General features: G+C 40.7%; 2 protein-coding genes across 5 annotated transcripts in view; both read left to right on the top strand.

Annotated features, from left to right (window-relative positions):
- LOC134624308 (NACHT, LRR and PYD domains-containing protein 12-like) overlaps positions 1 to 15,995 on the top strand; it is a 37,511-nt gene extending 21,516 nt beyond the window's left edge. For all 4 annotated transcript variants that reach the window (XM_063469275.1, XM_063469276.1, XM_063469277.1 and 1 more), the window contains exons 11-19: positions 4,023 to 4,196; positions 4,492 to 4,665; positions 7,197 to 7,370; positions 7,595 to 7,768; positions 7,974 to 8,144; positions 8,396 to 8,569; positions 10,562 to 10,735; positions 12,084 to 12,130; positions 12,306 to 15,995. In XM_063469275.1, coding sequence (XP_063325345.1) covers positions 4,023 to 4,196; positions 4,492 to 4,665; positions 7,197 to 7,370; positions 7,595 to 7,768; positions 7,974 to 8,144; positions 8,396 to 8,569; positions 10,562 to 10,735; positions 12,084 to 12,130; positions 12,306 to 12,874 — 1,831 coding nt within the window. In that variant the 3' untranslated portion in view covers positions 12,875 to 15,995. The remainder of the gene's footprint in view (positions 1 to 4,022; positions 4,197 to 4,491; positions 4,666 to 7,196; positions 7,371 to 7,594; positions 7,769 to 7,973; positions 8,145 to 8,395; positions 8,570 to 10,561; positions 10,736 to 12,083; positions 12,131 to 12,305) is intronic.
- Positions 1 to 17,666, top strand: part of LOC134621491 (NACHT, LRR and PYD domains-containing protein 12-like) — a 328,927-nt gene that overhangs the window by 275,640 nt on the left and 35,621 nt on the right. The window lies entirely within an intron of this gene.

The raw sequence follows: 17,666 nt of genomic DNA, 5'->3' as shown, positions 1-17,666 counted from the left end.
GATATAAAATGTAACCAGTATGCACAATTTTGGTATGATTTTATCTCGGTCATTGTCAACCACCCTTGGGTGCAATTTGGATTTCAGCCTTGGAAATTCTAGGCTCTACTCCCGACAGGTGTTCCTGTATACTATGCTGGCCACTTGGTTATGGCTTCCCATGTATGGTAAAATCCTCCATGCATGTTACGAAGCTTTCTTGTTTTGATTCCAGTGACTTACTCTCTGCAGGTATTTGGTGATTGCAGCTTTCCTAGTGACCCTTCACTTCCCCCGCCCCTGAGAGTACAGCCTAGATGGTTAAATGGAGAATATTTGATCAAATTTGATTTATTCTCCTGGCTTCAATATCTCTGGTATACTTCTTCAAGCGGTTAACCAAAGCTTTTGGTCTTTGCTTGGCATTTTCTAAGGTCTGAGATATAGACAGCTTGTTGTGCTTATTAGCTGCTTCCTTTTCTTTGTCACACTTTTCTACAGTTCTAATAGTTGGTTAACTTTCCTCCAGTCATCTTGGCCTGTAGTCTCCTTGACATGGAGGGTACTGCTTCTTGTGTCAGGAGCAGTGTTGGTCAGGTTACTTAAAAAAAGTAATCAGGAACTAATCACTGATTACTTCTGTAAAAAAGTAATCCTGATACTTTACTGATTACTTATTTTCAAAAGTAATTAGTTACTTAGTTACTTTTTTAAAACATGATTTAAAACCTGAATAGTTAATAAATAGATAGATCTTTCAGCCCAATTCTACTTTTTCTGCATAATCTATCATATAAAATAGAATCAAATGAAAAAGTCTCTTTCTAAAACTTGTTTTATTAGTTTTAATCTTTTAACTTTATGCATCAAGCAAAAATTAAATTATATGCAACATTCTCTGACTGCATATAAAATAAAATAGTTTTTTGTGTTTACACTGACTCTTTCAAATAGATGCAAGTAAAACACAGCAGAAAATAAATAAAATCACAGACTCAGCGGTCCTGTTGCTCTATTTTCACCTGTATAGCAGGAATGGGGCAGGCGGAGATTTGCCCTGGTGCAGGTGTGCCGCAGCTGTCAGTGGAAGAATCTGGCAGTTTCTCTGTGAAGTTCACATTCCCGTGGCAGCGTATTCAGTGCTTGCTCTGAAGTTTAGGGGGGTTTTTTTTCTGTAAAAAGACTTTTACTTCCCATGCAGTGAACAGCGGATACTAATGTTTTGTCACTTATACGGAATCAAACTCAAAGTAAGGTGAGTACTTCCACGCTTTAAATGCTGCACAGTCATATGCTCTCCTGCACTCGATATATTATCCATTGTTGATCTGCACACAGCTTTTGCCACGAACGTCGCACTCACTTACGTTATTGTCATGAGACACTCTCGCAAAAAATTTACAGTTTTAGTAATGCAGTAATGCAGCGTGCTTTCGGGAAAGTAACAGTAATCACCTTTATTGCAATAGTAATCCCTTACTTTACTCGTTACTTGAAAAAAGTAATCACGTTACAGTAACACGTTACAGTAACACGTTACTTGTAGCGTTACTTGTGGGTAGTGACCGAACAAGTAACACGTTACTTGTAATGTTACTTGTAATGCTTTACTGCCCATCTCTGGTCTGGATGATCACTTTTGTTGTAGTATACATCAGCTGGTTGGTTTCAGTGATGGTCACAGTAGGGATTGTCCCTGATGCTGCATTCACATCTTCTAGTAGACTTTAAGAGGATATTTCACACATTGTCCTTTTTCATTAGTACGTACTTGGCTCGACTCAATGCAACTTGACTTGGCACAGTTTGTTTTCCATTACAAATAAGTATAACTTCATGTGCTTGGGTCGATATTGCAACGCGGCTGAAAGTCCTGTGCCATTATTGGTATCAGACACAAATAATACAACAAAGGAAGATGTTAAGGGGATGGTGTGCCTGCTGCTCGATGTTTGCCATTCTGTCAGACTCTAGGATCACAATGTTAGTTTTTTTGCAACCATTTCACTTGTTATCAGGTTTCAAAAATGTGGGTTTTGATTTTTGTGAAGGAGATACTCTTGTGACTCATCGAGTGATGCCACTCACTGGCCACTGTGTGGCATGCAGTCTGTTCCATCCATCCGTGGTTCGGGCATCCTTATCAGATGCCTGAACCACCTCAACTGGCTCCTTTCGATGTGGAGGAGCAGTGGCTCTACTTTGAGCCCCTCCCTGATGGTTGAACTTATTACCCTATCTCTAAGGGAGAGGCCAGCCACCCTTCGGTGGAAGCTCATTTCCGCCGCTTGTATCCGCAATCTCGTTCTTTCGGTCACTACCCACAGCTCATGACCATAGGTGAGGGTAGGGACATAGATCGACCGGTAAATTGAGAACTTCACTTTTACACTCAGTACTCTCTTCACCACTATGGACCGGTGCAGCGTCCGCATCACTGCAGCCGCAGCACCAATCCATCTGTGGATCTCTGGCTCCCTTCTCCCGTCACTCGTGAACAAGACCCCAAGATACTTAAACTCCTCCACTTGGGGAAGGAACTCCTCCCCGACCCGGAGTGGGCACTCCACCCTTTTCCGGCTGAGAACCATGGCCTCAGATTTGGAAGTGCTGATCCTCATTCCCGCCGCTTTACACTCGGCTGTGAATCATTCCAGTGCAAGCTGGAGGCCATCACCCGATGAAGCCAACAGAACCCCATCCACAAAAAGCAGAGATGAGATTCTAAGACCACCGAAGTTAAAGCCCTCCGCCACTTGGCTGCACCTAGAAATCCTGTCCATAAAAGTTATGAACAGAATCAGTGACAAAGGGCAGTCCTGGCGGAGCCCATTACCCACCGAGAACGAGTTCGACTTCTTGCCGGCTATGTGTACCAAGCTCTTGCAACAGTTGTATAGGGATCGAATGGCCTGTAGCAATGGGCCAGACACCCCATACTCCCGCAACATCTCCCACATGACACCCCGAGGGACACGGTTGAATGCCTTCTCCAAGTCCACAAAACACATGTAGACTGGTTGGGCAAACTCCCATGCACCCTCAAGTATCCTCGAGAGGATAAAGAGCTCGTCCAGTGTTCCACGACAGGACGAAAACTGCATTGTTCCTCCTGTATCTAAGGTTCGACTAATGGATGGACTCTCCTCTCCAGCACCCTGGCATAGACATTCCCAGGGAGGCTGAGGAGTGTGAGCCCCCTGTAGTTGGAACACACCCTCCGGTCCCCCTACTTAAAAATGGGGATGACCACCCTGGTCTGCCAGTCCAGGGGTACTGCCTCTGATCTCCACGCAACATTGCAGAGGGGTGTCAGCCAGGACAGCCCTACAACATTCAGGACCTTCAGGAACTTGGGGCAGACCTCATGCACACCTGGGGCTCTGCCACCAAGAAGTTGTCTCAGTGCACCTGGACAACATCCCTGGGACACACAAACCCCTCCACCATCATAAGGTAGCGATTCACGGAGGGGAATCTGCAGTCTGTTAATGGCACATTTTTGGATGGCCTCAGATCACTTGAAACCCTGGCCAAGTACGCAGTAAGCTCGTACTAATAAAGTATCTGGTACTAGGTACAGACACTTAATGGGAAACCCTAAAAACAATTTGAACCATGCAGACCCCACCCTAACCAACCAGAGTAAGTATTGTTGAAAAAGGGCTAATACTAATCGGCCATGGCAGGTCCAGGCCCAGCCGTGATCTTCACTTTTAGGTCAGCTATTGTGTTCTTGGGGCTTAGTATCCAATCTTGGAGTGTTGGGATGATGACATCTCCCCGTAACTTGATGTCCTTGCGCCCTCTTGTGATATCATTTGTGTTGTACTTCATCATTCTCCAGTTGTGATAGCAGTTGTTTCTTGCAGATGTCAGAACACTGAGCTACTAGTTGTTTCAATGTTAGTGTAGATGTTCATTGTCGAAGAATCCATAGGTCTCAGAGGTCCCACAACCTCTTGATGAGAACTAGTAACAGAATAAGTTAGTGACCAGTAGTAATATCATTGTTTTGTTTTGTTTTGGGGGTTTTTTTTCAGATTGAGTGGCTGTAACCTTTCCGAGAGAAGCTGTGAAGCTCTGTCCTCAGTTCTCAGATCCCAGTCCTGTAATGTGAGAGAGCTGAACCTGAACAATAATAACCTGCAAGATTCAGGAGTGAAGTTTCTGTCTCTTGGAGTGGCGATTCCACATTGTAAACTGGAATCTCTCAGGTCAGATCAAGTCATATTTTGTTTTTCAACAAGCAACAACAATAAACAGTAATAATTGTTGCTAATTAAATGTGCTAATTAAATTGACTTCTTCCACAAAATGCTACCTTTGAATTTTTAGTAATGGAGTAGAAGTCACTGTTTAATATTATATCTGTAAGAATTCCAGCCAGTCCTGCTATTAGTTGAAATACTGGCTAATGTCAGATGTTGTCTCTGAAACATGAATATACTTTATCACCAGGGTTTTTTGTTTTTTTTGTCTTCTTGTTTATGTTTGTTTGTTTTTCCTTAGACTTAGAGGTTGTAACCTTTCAGAAAGAAGTTGTGAAACTTTGTCCCCAGTTCTCATATCCAACTGCTCTAGTCTCAAAGAGCTGGACCTGAGTGACAACAATCTGCAGGACACAGGTGTGAAGCTTCTGTCGCTTGCAGCAAAGAGTCCACACTGTAAACTACAGACTCTAAGGTCAGATCAAGTGTTTGTTCTCTCTTAAAAAATAAAAAGATATAACCAATAAGAACTGCCAATAGTTAAGTGAACTTCACCCACATGTTGTTTGTCTTTGAATTCTTATATTCTAGTATAAATTACAGTAAACTACTACATTTGTCTTGTTGTGAGGTCTAGGTTTGAGCCACCAATGTACACTCAGAAGGTGATTTGCACAAAAAATATTAGTTTTTTTTAGTTAGATAAACAATCTAAGAAAATCTAAGAGCAGTGAACACAAAATCTAAAACATTAAACTCTAGCCCAGGGGTGGGCAATCTCAGTCCACGAGGGCCGGTGTCCCTGCAGGTTTTAGATCTCACCTTGGGTCAACACACCTGAATCACATGATTAGTTCGTTACCAGGCCTCTGGAGAACTTCAGGACATGTTGAGTAGCTAATTTAGCCATTTAAAACAGCTGTGTTGGTTCGAGGACACATCGAAAACCTGCAGGGACACCGGCCCTCCTGGACTGAGATTGCCCACCCCTGCTCTAGCCCATCTATCCATAGGGAAAATACCAATAGTCTAGCATACTGTAGAAAGGGCAGAGCTAAAAAACAAAACAAAGTAAGATATTCAACAGTGGTGAACACATGGGTGTAAAAAGACACAGCTGAAACCAAGGATAAATACTAAATGCAAGACATGGGAAATGAAGTAATTGAGCTCTAGCAGTCTGGAAAACTCTATAAAGTCATTTTTAAAGCTGTGGGACTCCTGCGAACCACAGTGAGAACCATTATCCACAAATGGGAAAAACATGGAACAGTTCACCACTGTTCCATGCGATGACTCATCCAAGAGGTCACAAAGGACCCCAGAGTAACATCCAAAGAACTACAGGCCTCACTTGCCTCAGTTAAGGCCCGCATTCATGACTCCACCATAAGAAAGAGACTGGGCAACAATGGCTCACATGGCAGAGTTCCAAGCTGCAAACCATAAAGGAACATAAAGGCTTGTCTCAGTTATGCCAGCATGCATTTTGATGATCCCCAATACTTTTGTGAAAATACTCTGTGGACTGACGAGACAAAAAGTTGAACTTTTTGGACAGTGTGTATTCCATTACATCTGGTGTAAAAGTAACACAGCATTTTATAAAAGAAACATCACACCAGCAGTTAAATATGGTGTTGGTAGTGTGATGATCTGAGGCTGCTTTGCTTCCTCAGGACCTGGAAGACTTGCTGGGGTAAATGGAACCATGAATTCTGCTGTGTACCAAAACATCCTGAAGGAGAATGTCCAGCCATCTGTTAGTGATCTCTTGCTGAAGCGCACTTGAGTTCTGTAACAGGACAATAATCCAAAACGCAGCAATTCCACCTTTAAATGGCTTAAGAAAAACAAAGTGAAGACTTTGGAGTAACCTAGTCCAAGTCCTGACCTGAATCTGTTTGAGATGCTGTGGCATGACCCACAGTTCCTCCACAGTGCTGTTAAAGACTCATTGCCAGTTTTTGCAAATGTTTGATTGCATTTGTTGCTGCCAAGGGTGGTACAACCTGCATTTAGAAACTGCTTTTTGTGTTTACTTGTGTCATCTTTTTCAATATATTTAAATTTGTTTGATGATCTGAAACATTTAAGTGTGACAAATTTACAAAAAAAGGACATCAGGGAGGGGCCAAATGTTTTCACATCACTGTATTTGTTTCTCTAATCTTAGGATTTCTTTAGGTCCTGTTTTATTTTAGTGCTCTTTTGTCTCCTGTGTCTTGCACTTAGTCATTACCCTCCAGCTTTACATTAAAGGAAACGACAAGGACTGCAAAAGCATTCATGACACCACTTTAAATCTTCATTTTTATGATGTAAACCATAGTACAAGACAGAGTGGCAGGTTCTATACAATCTTGCATTGTGTGTGCTTTGCACTTTAAGGTTATCGCATCAGATAATGCAAAACATTGGTATTCCCTGGAACATGCTTTTTACACAGTTGAAGTTTGTTATTATGCTTCTTTGTTGGGTTTTAATTCCTCAGATGACTCCTTTCAACAATGTCCTTGTCTTTTAAAGCCATAGGATATATACATTGGCATGTCATCTTAGGTAACACCGCTTGACATATGCATTTGTGAATTTGTCTGTTGTCTTGTTCATAGTCCTAACATGCTGGTACGTATAGCTGCAGTAGCCAAAACATGTTGATATCTGCTGCCCACTGCTCCTCTTGCTTGTGTGTCAACCCTAATATAATATTGCTCTAGCACTATTCAAACCACATGATTCATTTGCTGCTGGGCTCTTCTAAATGTGACAGTTTTTATTTTAGTCTGTCAAAACATAGATGGAATGAGTTCTATGAATGGTGAAGCTTTAAGGACTCCAGTTGGTCGTAAAATAGGATAAAATATTGCCAAATCAAGTAACTCTTCAATGAAGCATAAAAACTCTTGAACTCTAGTGTTTTTTGTCGTCTTAAAAATTTCGAGTGCAGCTGTTGTGGTATTAATAAGATGGAATTTAACTGAATTATTGTTTATAATTTTTTAGAGTCAGTCATGGTAATCTCACAGAGAGAAGTTGTGAAGCTCTGTCCTCGGTTCTCAACTGCCAGTCCTCTAGCCTGAGAGTGTTGAACCTGAGTAACAACAACCTGCAGGATTCAGGCGTAAAGCTACTGTCTGCTGGACTGAAGAGTCCACACTGTAAACTAGAAGTTCTTGTGTGAGTTGAAGTGGTAATATGTTTATCTGTTTATATAAATATTTATGTCCCATATTTAATATTTTAATGTTTTGCAGATTTAAAAAAATACATTTTTTGATGAGTTTAAGACAATGGCCAGCTCTATTTCTAAACTAGCATTAAATATTGCAAAATCTAGTAGCTCCCTTATTAAGCATGATTCAGCTTTAACAGCTGTGTTATTTGTCTTCCTAATTTTTCAGACTGAGTGACTGTGACCTCTCAGAAAGGAGTTGTGAAGATCTGTCCACACTTTTCAGTTCGGACTCATCTAGTCTGACTGAGCTGGACATGAGTAGCAATAACTTTCAGGATACAGGAATGAAGCATCTCTGTATTGCACTGCACAGTCCACACTGTACACTCAAAATTCTCAGGTCAGACCAACTGATATTGCTTATTTATTTATTTTTGGTTTTTTGTTTCTATCAATTGAAAAAACATACATTACAAAATGTTGCTAAGTTGATTTCATTCACACTTTGTTTTATATTTAGCATTTGAATTACATTTTTGATTTGTTTAACATAAAATAAAGGATTCAGTCAGTAATTAAACAAGATTACATATTTACAAATCTAGGTTAAGGAGCTGTAATCTCTCAGAGAGAAGCTGTGAAGATTTGTCCTCAGTTTTTAGCTCCCAGTCCTCTGGTCTGAAAGATGTAGACCTGAGTAACAACAACCTGCAGGATTCAGGAGTGAAGCTTCTTTCTATTGGCCTGAAGAGTTCAACTGAGATGAAAACTCTCAGGTCAGATAAAGTGATATCCTTTTGATAAAATTACAAAAATACATTTTAACTATTTTAGGTAATTATATGAACTACATGAATGCTATTATTGTTTCTTTGTATCTTTTTCTAAATCATAGTAAACAACACCATTTCTGACTTGTTTAACACAAGAGACTGCTTTCGTTATTTCCAAATCTAGTAATCTCTCACTAAGGTAGGAATACTCATTAACACCAGTATTTCTTTTTCCTGTCTTCTTCCTATTGTAGACTGAGTGGCTGTAAACTCTCTGAGATAAGCTGTGAAGCTCTGTCCTCAGTTCTCACCTCCCAGCCCTCTAGTCTGAGAGAGCTGGACCTAAGTGACAATGACCTGCGGGATTCAGGAGTTAAGCTGTTGTCTTCCGGAGTGGAGAGTACACTCTGTAAACTGGAAATTCTCACGTAAGGATTTAGACTTTTTCAATAAAGATCATTTATTGCATGAATAAATGGTCATTTAGATGGTAACTCATTTAGAATCGTATCTGTAAATATGTATTGGCACGTTACCATTTCTCTAAATCTTCCAAATTCTACCCATTTAAAACATGTTAATGGTAGTGGCTAGTATGATATGTTAATAAAAACTGGTCCAGAAAGTGTAGTGTGCACTAAATCTACTGCTGCACACAGAACTTGGTGGTAAAACTTTGCAGTAATGACTTGGAATTTGTCTGTGAGTTCAGATCTAGGGGAAAATGCTTGTGCAGTTCTATGATACCCAAAACTTTGCACTGAGGCTGTGACAACTGTCAAGAGAGGTTGGACTGAAAGAGATTGAAGTCTGTCACTTCACATTACAGCTGAACAATGGTACAAGGTCTCGAAATCCAGCCTTTTGTTTTTAAAATGTTAGAGTGCTATAAAAGTTTATCTGTCTATTGTTTTGCTAATGGTAAATAATTTTAATTATTAATTACAAATACAATTAAAGTATTAATAGGATGAATGGGAAATACAGTTTGATTAGTGAACTTGTTCCAATATCTGACTTGTGACTGATTCAGTTTGTATGTGTGTGCCTCTGTACTGGAATTCTTAAATAAGCAGAAATATAGAACATTTTATCTAACCGTGAAGTACTTAATAAAAGAAACTATCTTGAAGTATATTGTGATTGGTGAGCTAAGAGTTTCGAGAGGAAAAAGTGAGCGAAAATATTCCTATGTTTTTGAATTAAACATGGATGTATGATGATGATAGCTGGATAACAGGTGATTACGCCAGAGTAGCAACCACTACCCAAAATCTTTGAACCTAAAAATCGGTTTTTGACTTTTTGACTTTTTTTCTGTTCGTTTTTGCCATGCTAGATTATAAATTCAGGAAAATTTGTCACAAGTGAGTCAATGTGGTTGTGTTGGTTATTCTGGCACAAACACCATGCTGAACGGGGTTGAGGTCTGGAGTGCAGCCAAGCTATTCCATCCCCCCACTCAGAAATTCTGAAGGTAGTCTCTGGAGAGACTACCTCCTTGTTTTTTCAGTGACTGCTAGGCCCCTCCACACAAGTCACATTGCCTCTACCAAATGCTGTTACTCTATCAGTGCACCAATCAGGATAGTGTTCCCCATATCTTCTTCACAGTTTATCCTATGATCAAATTGGCTTAGGAAAAATCTGAACTTCTTACTCAGTAGCACTAATCTGGTGCCAATCAGGCATCTGAATGTCAGCACCTGGAGTACCAGCAGCTCAAAGCAAGAGTCAAATGTAGAATAAGCAATTTGGCACTGGCAGAAATGATTTGAGAATGTATGTTTGGTTGGTTGTTTTTTTTATTATTATTTATTATTATGGGCAGCACGGTGGCATGGTGGTTAGCATTGTTGCCGCACAGGAAGAAGGTCCTGAGTTCAATTCCACCATCAGGCCGGGGTCTTTCTGTGTGGAGTTTGCATGTTCTCCCTGTGTTTGCGTCGGTTCCCTCCAGGTACTCTGGGTGGGTACTCCCACCATCCAAAGACATGCAGTTAGTGGGGATAGGTTAATTGGTTAATCCAAATTGCCCATAGGTGTGAATGTGAGAGTGAATGTGAGTGTGAATGGTTGTCTGTCCCTGTGTCCGTGTGTTAGCCCTGCGAAAGACTGGTGACCTGTCCTGGGTGTACCCCGCTTCTCGCCCTATGGCAGCTGGGATAGGCTCCAGCACCCCCCGAGACCCTGAAAAGGATAAGCGGAAGCGAATGGATGGATGGATTATGGGCACAACCCACATACTCGGCTCTGCTGCTCAACACACAGAAGTATTCTCCTTAGCACTACTTAGTGATTCAAAACTCCCTAGATCCACCAGGAGAGGCCATTTCGACCATGTCCTGAAAATTAGAACATTCAGTTACTATTCCCATGCTTCTCTAAACCGGTTGTATTGCTATTTTGTGTGTCTGCAGACTGTCAGGATGTCTGATCACAGATCAGGGCTGTGATTCTCTGGCTTCAGCTCTGGAGTCCAACCCCTCCCATCTTAGAGAGCTGGACCTGAGCTACAATCATCCAGGAGACTCAGGAATGAAGCTGCTCTTGGCTGGACTGAAGGATCCAGGGTGGAGACTGGACACTCTCAGGTATGGAGAGAATGTCTGATAGAGGAGGAAGAGCTGAGCCCTCTACTACAAAGCAAGGGCAACATAGATGAATTTTCTTTTACTGACCTGATTTCACTCACATTAACATCAGAAATGGGGACAAGCAGTCACACGAAGCTAGTTATCAAACTGATAAGTAAACCTATGGTTTATCAATTTAGTTACAAGTGTATTTATATGAAAGGAGTGGCACTACCAGCATCTGACAAAACATGAATAAGTGTACTAGTAGCAGAGCAAAGATTTGACAAAAGATTAAAAAAAAATATACTATGGGAAACTAGGAAGAAGTTAAACAGAGACTGCAAAGGCCCTTTCACATAGGAGGTGGTGGTATACTCTGTGCTGGCAGCTAACTAGAACACAGGACACAACATTTGTGCTGCGCTGGCCACTCTGTTGTGCTTGTACATAATGGTTTTTGTTTTTTTACGATACTGACGGACTAGATGTGCCTGCTCCTTGTCATTTCAAAACATTTTTCTCTCTGATTTTTGTATCCTCTACAAGAGTTTGTGTTGTATTATGTTCACAGCTTACATTTTTCACTTTCTATTATAGAAATCTTTTTTTTAAATTACTAGTTTTAAAAAAACAAACAAACAACCACAACAACAACAACAATAAACAAAAAGACAGTTTGGGCCATAAGCTACCAGAACTACCAGAACTACACATTTATTTCTTACAATTTAATTCCAAAGAGTCATGCTGACAGATCTTTCTTTGTCACAGCAGCTTTATCTTTAACATGCAGAAAAAGAGTTAAATATTTGACTTCTCTACACTGACAGAGAGGGGAGTTTCAGTGGTTCAGCCTGCTTAAGATCAAAGTGGGCTGTATGTGGCCCACAGTGTAAAATGAGTTTGATAACCCTGGTCTAGATTAACGGATGAATAGAATACATTTTCTGGGATTTCCTTTCCTGTATGAGTGATCATGCATTAAGACATATTTATATGGAACTGAGACTGGTATGAAATAAGATTTTACTTCTTTATATATACACCTATACTGTACCTATATTATTGATTTAACTTCATAATGTTTTTCAGTGCATTTTAAATTCAACATCTATCTTACCATCTCACTCAGCAAAAAAAAAAAGGAACCGTTTAAATATGACAGAAATACTGATTTTATTTATATAAAATTGTATTTAAAATATACAAATATGTTCCCATATTGCCCAGCTTGAAGTGTATTTGTGAAAATGTTGGACTGTTCCTTTATCAGTGTCTAACAGTACGTGTATGAGAGCCATGTAATGTCCATGTGTGCATGCTGAAAGAGACTGTGCTGGTCTGACCCCCCTCCTCCTTTCAGGTTGGAGCCTGCTGGAAAACAATGGTTGAGACCAGGTCTGAGGAAGTGTAAGTGTGTTTTTAATGTGATTCATGAAAACAAAGCAGCACACATTCAACCATCTTCAAACTGTCACATCACTCATTCACATCTCTAATGTCAGGAGTCATCATCAAAGTGTCAATCAATGAACAGATGAGGAATCAATAACTGCAGCTGGATTGTGTTTGTTCTCTCCATCAGATTCCTGTCAACTCACTATTGACACAAACACGGTGAACAGAGAACTCAAACTGTCTGACGACAACAGGAAGGTGACACGTGCGGAGGAGTATCAGTCATACCCTGATCATCCAGACAGATTTGATTGGTATCAGCTGTTGTGTAGAAATGGTCTGACTGGTCGCTGTTACTGGGAGGTCGAGTGGAGAGGAAAAGTTGATATATCAGTGAGTTACAAGAGAATCAGAAGGAAAGGAGAGCTACTAGATATTAATTACTGTTTGTTTGGGTGTAATGATCAGTCCTGGAGTCTGGAGTGCTCTGCTGATGGTCCTCATTGTGTCTGGCACAATAAGAAGCAAATTCCTATTCCCATCTCCTCCTCCTCCTCCTCCTCCATCTCTAACAGAGTAGCAGTGTATGTGGACTGTCCTGCTGGCACTCTGTCCTTCTACAGAGTCTCCTCTGACACTCTGATCCACCTCCACACCTTCAACACCACATTCACTGAACCTCTTTATCCTGGGTTTCGATTAGGGTACAGCTACACTGGTTACCTCTTTTCTGGTTCGTCAGTGTCCCTGTGCTGAGTTGAGTGTAAAGAGTGTCCTCCTGTTAGAGAAACAGTCTGACTGTTGAACAGATAGTTCAGTCTGTTCATGTCTGTCTCTTACACTCAGAAACACGTTTTCAGATTCATGAATTCAATCAGTTGATGTTTTAAACTGTTCTAAATGTTTACTTGTAAACTTCTTCTTCTTCAGTCCTTTAAAGATGGAAGCTCCCATTATTCCAGGATCCACATGTTGTTTTTCTGTCTTTTTCCACTCAAAGCTTCACAGTGAATATCAGTATGTTGTGTTTCACTGAAGCTCAGTTCACAACCAGCTCCTCTGCATTTTCAACAAGTCTAAGCTCACTATCATGTAATGATTTTTCTTGATTATACTAGGTATGGGTTAATTGGCTTTAAGACATGCTGCTTTATTCAATTTATACACATGTCAACGTTTTAACTGAAAGTAGGTCTGAGAGGGTTGATTTTCTGCATGTCAAAGTTGCCCATCAGTGTTGGTCAAGTTACTTGAAAAATGTAATTAGTTACTAATTACTTGTCCAAGAAAGTAATCACGGAAGAAATTTGCTTAACATTTAAATCTATTTTCTGCATATTCCAGCATATAAAATAAAACAATGTTTTGTTTTTACACTCACTGTTTCAAATAGATGCAAGTAAAACACAGCAAAAAATAAATAAAATCAAAGATTCAGCGGCACTAAGTCCTGTCGCTCTTAAATCTATTTTCACATGTTTAGCAGGTGGACTCTTTGTTGTTTTGTTATTTGTTGTGCATTCAGCTGTTTAAAAATAAAAAAAAATGAGTGATACTGTGGGCTGAAAGTAGACTATTAAGTGTGTCGTCAGAAGTCTTCAAAACTTTTAAAATGATGGCTGTTTAGAGTGAAGAGTCAGTTCATTGAAGTTGGACTCTTAGGCTACGTTCACACTGCAGGCGAAAGTGCATCAAATCCGATTTTTTTGACCCTATGCGACCCATATCCGATCATGGTATGACAGTGTGAACAGCACAAATCCGATATTTTCAAATCCAATCTTGGTCACTTTCGTATGTGGTACTGAATCCGATACATACCTGATGTTTTTGGACGCAACATGGCGCCTGTGTTCAGCTTGGCCGCTGTTGCTGCTCCGTGTCGACTGCTTCAGTATATTGTTTTTTATCTTGTCATCTCATCTGTGATATATCATGAATACAGTTCACATACATTGTTGAGTATCAAAATATGTATGGAAAAAACTTTTGACAGCTGGCAGAGCTACCACCAGGACGCGGATAAGGCCGATCGGTTACCGCCTACCCAGCTTTTCATCACAGGCGAACAGAACGATTACCTGGATCGGCGTCTTGTCTGGAGATGTGGGATTTTTTCACTTTGGCCTATCATTCTACAAGACCACAGTTCCACAGCAAGGGGTACCGGGAGACTACGTCCTCATTCCGGGTGTCTGCTATCAATTCCCCGTCAATCAGCTGTTGATGACGTCAGCCTGTCACCTCTGCTTCAGATCGCTCTCCTAAACGCTCGCTCCATAGCCAACAAATCATTTGTACTGAATGACTTTTTTAGCAGTAATAGTCTGGACTTCAGGGGCAGCACGGTGGCACGGTGGTTAGCACTGTTGCCGCACAGCCTGAGTTCAATTCCACCATCAGGCCGGGGTCTTTCTGTGTGGAGTTTGCATGTTCTCCCCGTGTTTGCGTGGGTTCACTCTGGGTACTCTGGCTTCCTAACACCGTCCAAAGACATGCAGTTTGTGGGGATAGGTTAATTGGTTAATCCAAATTGCCCATAGGTGTGAATGTGAGTGTGAATGGTTGTCTGTCCCTGTGTGTTAGCCCTGCGACAGACTGGCGACCTGTCCTGGGTGTACCCCGCCTCTTTCTCTATGACAGCTGGGATAGGCTCCAGCACCCCCCGTGACCCTGTAAAGGATAAGCGGAAGCGAATGGATGGACGGAGTCTGGACTTCATTTTTCTCATGGAATCTTGGCAGCGGGAGAATGAATTTATCCACCTTAATGAGCTCTCCCCGGTCGGCTGTCGCTTCATCGGGACTCCGCGTTTGGACCGTCGTGGTGGTGGTCTGGTCACTGTTCACCGAAACAGTTTCACTTGCAAGGCTATGGACTCTGAGTTTTTCCCTTCCTTTGAGTCACAACTTCTTAAGGTTGGTTCATCAGATATATTTTATTGTGTTTTAATTTACCGCCCTCCCGGCCCTGCTGGTGTTTTTATTCAAGATTTTACGGACTTTTTATCTTCCATTATTAACCCTTTAAAGCCGGTCGGAGCAGGCATGCTCCGTTTTGCGTAACTATTTTTAAATCCCGGTAGAACTGGAACCACATAAGCTAGCGCAATAATTTTTTTTTGCATATGAAACCGGAGGAGTTGTACTTACATCTTATGCCATCAGCTTGTCCTAGGTCATGGTTTCCTTCCACATGTAGCTTTGAAAAGATTACATAAAAAGCACTTGCAGCAACAAAAACATAATATTCCAGAAACAGCCTTTGCTGATCCAATCAGCTGTTCGTAACACTTCCTACGTTGGAATAGACGTCAGCGCGAACTCTCGCATGTCCGCCATTACCTGCCCAAAATTGGAAGTGACGTCATTTCGCAGAAAATGTAGGGTTTTTTACATATAGGCCTTATAAGCCTATACTGGTGTTTTTAAAACTCATGTTTGACTTCATGCTTTTCTGAATCGTTTCTGGGATGCTTAGAACTCAAATTAAATGAATATAGTTTAGTTTATATGGTTTCTTTCCAGCAACCGTGGTTCAGGGGGTTGAGAAGCTCATCTGTAACCGAAAGGTTGCCGGTTCGATCCCCAGCTCTCTCTGTCCTGGTGGTTGTGTCCTTGGGCAAGACGCTTTACCCTACCGCATACTCGTGTTGGCCAGAGGGGCCGATGGCGCGTTATTGCAGCCTCGCTTCTGTCAGTCTGCCCCAGGGCAGCTGTGGCTACAACTGTGGTTTGCCTGCACCAGTGTGTGAATGTGAGAGTGAATGAATAGTGTAATTGCAATCCATTATTATTTTGATGCACATGCTGTTTTTTTTTTCTTCAAATTTGCATTGTACTATTTCTTTTCTTTTTTCCTGCTGTATATAAAAATTGGTGTGTCTCAAAAATAAAACTATGAAGACACAAATTTCCTGTTATTGGAAACTATTTTGTGCATTTTTTTTTTTTTGTATTTACAGTTTTGAGGGATAAACCTCTTACATTTCTCTAACTATAAATATATGTAAAAAAAAAACAACAAAACAAAACACAATTTTTAACATTTTTAATTTTTTTGTAGTTTATTGCACTTTTTTGCAATTTATGTAGTTGCAAAGTTACTATGGACTGAATGCATGCATATTATTAAAATTTGGGCTATAATGGTTGTATTGATATATAGGAACTTGAAATGCTCCCAACAATGGCACTACAGCATGCAAAAATATAAAGATAAGTCAGTGCCCTGACCCACTGGTGTCAAGACAACCATCTTACCCTCAGCGTCGCAGAGGGTAAGATGACACACACACACACACACACACAGATATACATATTTAGTATACACATTCAGTAATGCACATACACTCTTATGTTGTACATATATTTATTCATATAATTCTCAGATTTACCCATTCTTATATTTTTCTTGTTCTTATGTTATTGTATTTTTACACACCTCTGTTGCTTGTGCAGCTTGCACACAAGAATTTCACTCGCAATTTCACAGTGTACCTGCACATGTGATGTGACAATAAAAGTGATTTGATTTTGATTCAATTTGATAAGCTCTGGTGGACTTGGTTCTATGTAGGTCTTAAAGGGTTAAATAAAATATCTGTTTGTTGCAAACAACATCAAATTAAAACTCATTTGACCTTTTTTCTTTACAACTGTTACATTTTTTCAAACAGGTGCGTACCTACGGGGGGACTGTCTCCCTGCTGTACAGTCCGCAGGGGAGGTTGCACCACTTAAGTGGTGCTGTATGAATAAAGCTGAACACATATAAAGAGGGTGTTCCTGAAATGTAGCTTTATTAGAACAGGACGGATGGATGAGCACAGCCCTCTCAGCACAGGGCTGACAGGATGTTTTTACACCAAACTTCAAGATCAAAGTACATTTACTGGATTTGTTGCTTTTCAAAGACAGTTAAGAGCAAAGTCAAAGTTCCACTAATGTAACCTTATTGTTTTATTGACATATTGGATTTGTATATGGTGTGTTTGGATAAATGATGCTTCACACTGTGAGATGTCCTGCAAAACAAACTAACACACTAACTTTGTGTTCTTCAAATACTGAGGAGTTTTTCTTGGGTTACCAGGTTAGCTTGTGTTGGCTTTTTTGTATGAGAGAGAAGACAAATATGCTCCAATGATACATTTTCACACTTTATGATCAAACAGAATTTCAGATGAGTTTTCCACAGCTCCATGGACCTCTATCTCTCTGGCTCAGAGACAAAGTCTGCCTCACCCAGGCAGGAAACACTTTTATTGCATGTGGTAAAAACTGATCGTTAAAGTGATCGCTCAACAGCTGGAGGAAAGCCTTTAGACCCATGTACGGCTCACGTTTCATTTCCTGCACCTTTCCCACATCTCCCTACATGGAGATGTCGCTTCTCACATCACCATGGCAACCGTCTCTGGTCCTCTGGTCAGGCCTGTAGAGTTAGAGAAGGGGGCGTGTCCTAACAGCAGAATTTATAGGCCTGTTTTTCTCTGGGAGAGTCAGTCTCAAAGGTTTGGACTTTCTGGTGTCATCACGAGTCCAGG

Source organism: Pelmatolapia mariae, linkage group LG3_W (assembly GCF_036321145.2).
Source record: "Pelmatolapia mariae isolate MD_Pm_ZW linkage group LG3_W, Pm_UMD_F_2, whole genome shotgun sequence".
Lineage (NCBI taxonomy): Eukaryota > Metazoa > Chordata > Actinopteri > Cichliformes > Cichlidae > Pelmatolapia > Pelmatolapia mariae.
The sequence above is the reverse complement of the archived record's forward strand: the minus strand, read 5'-3'. Positions and strand labels throughout refer to the sequence as shown.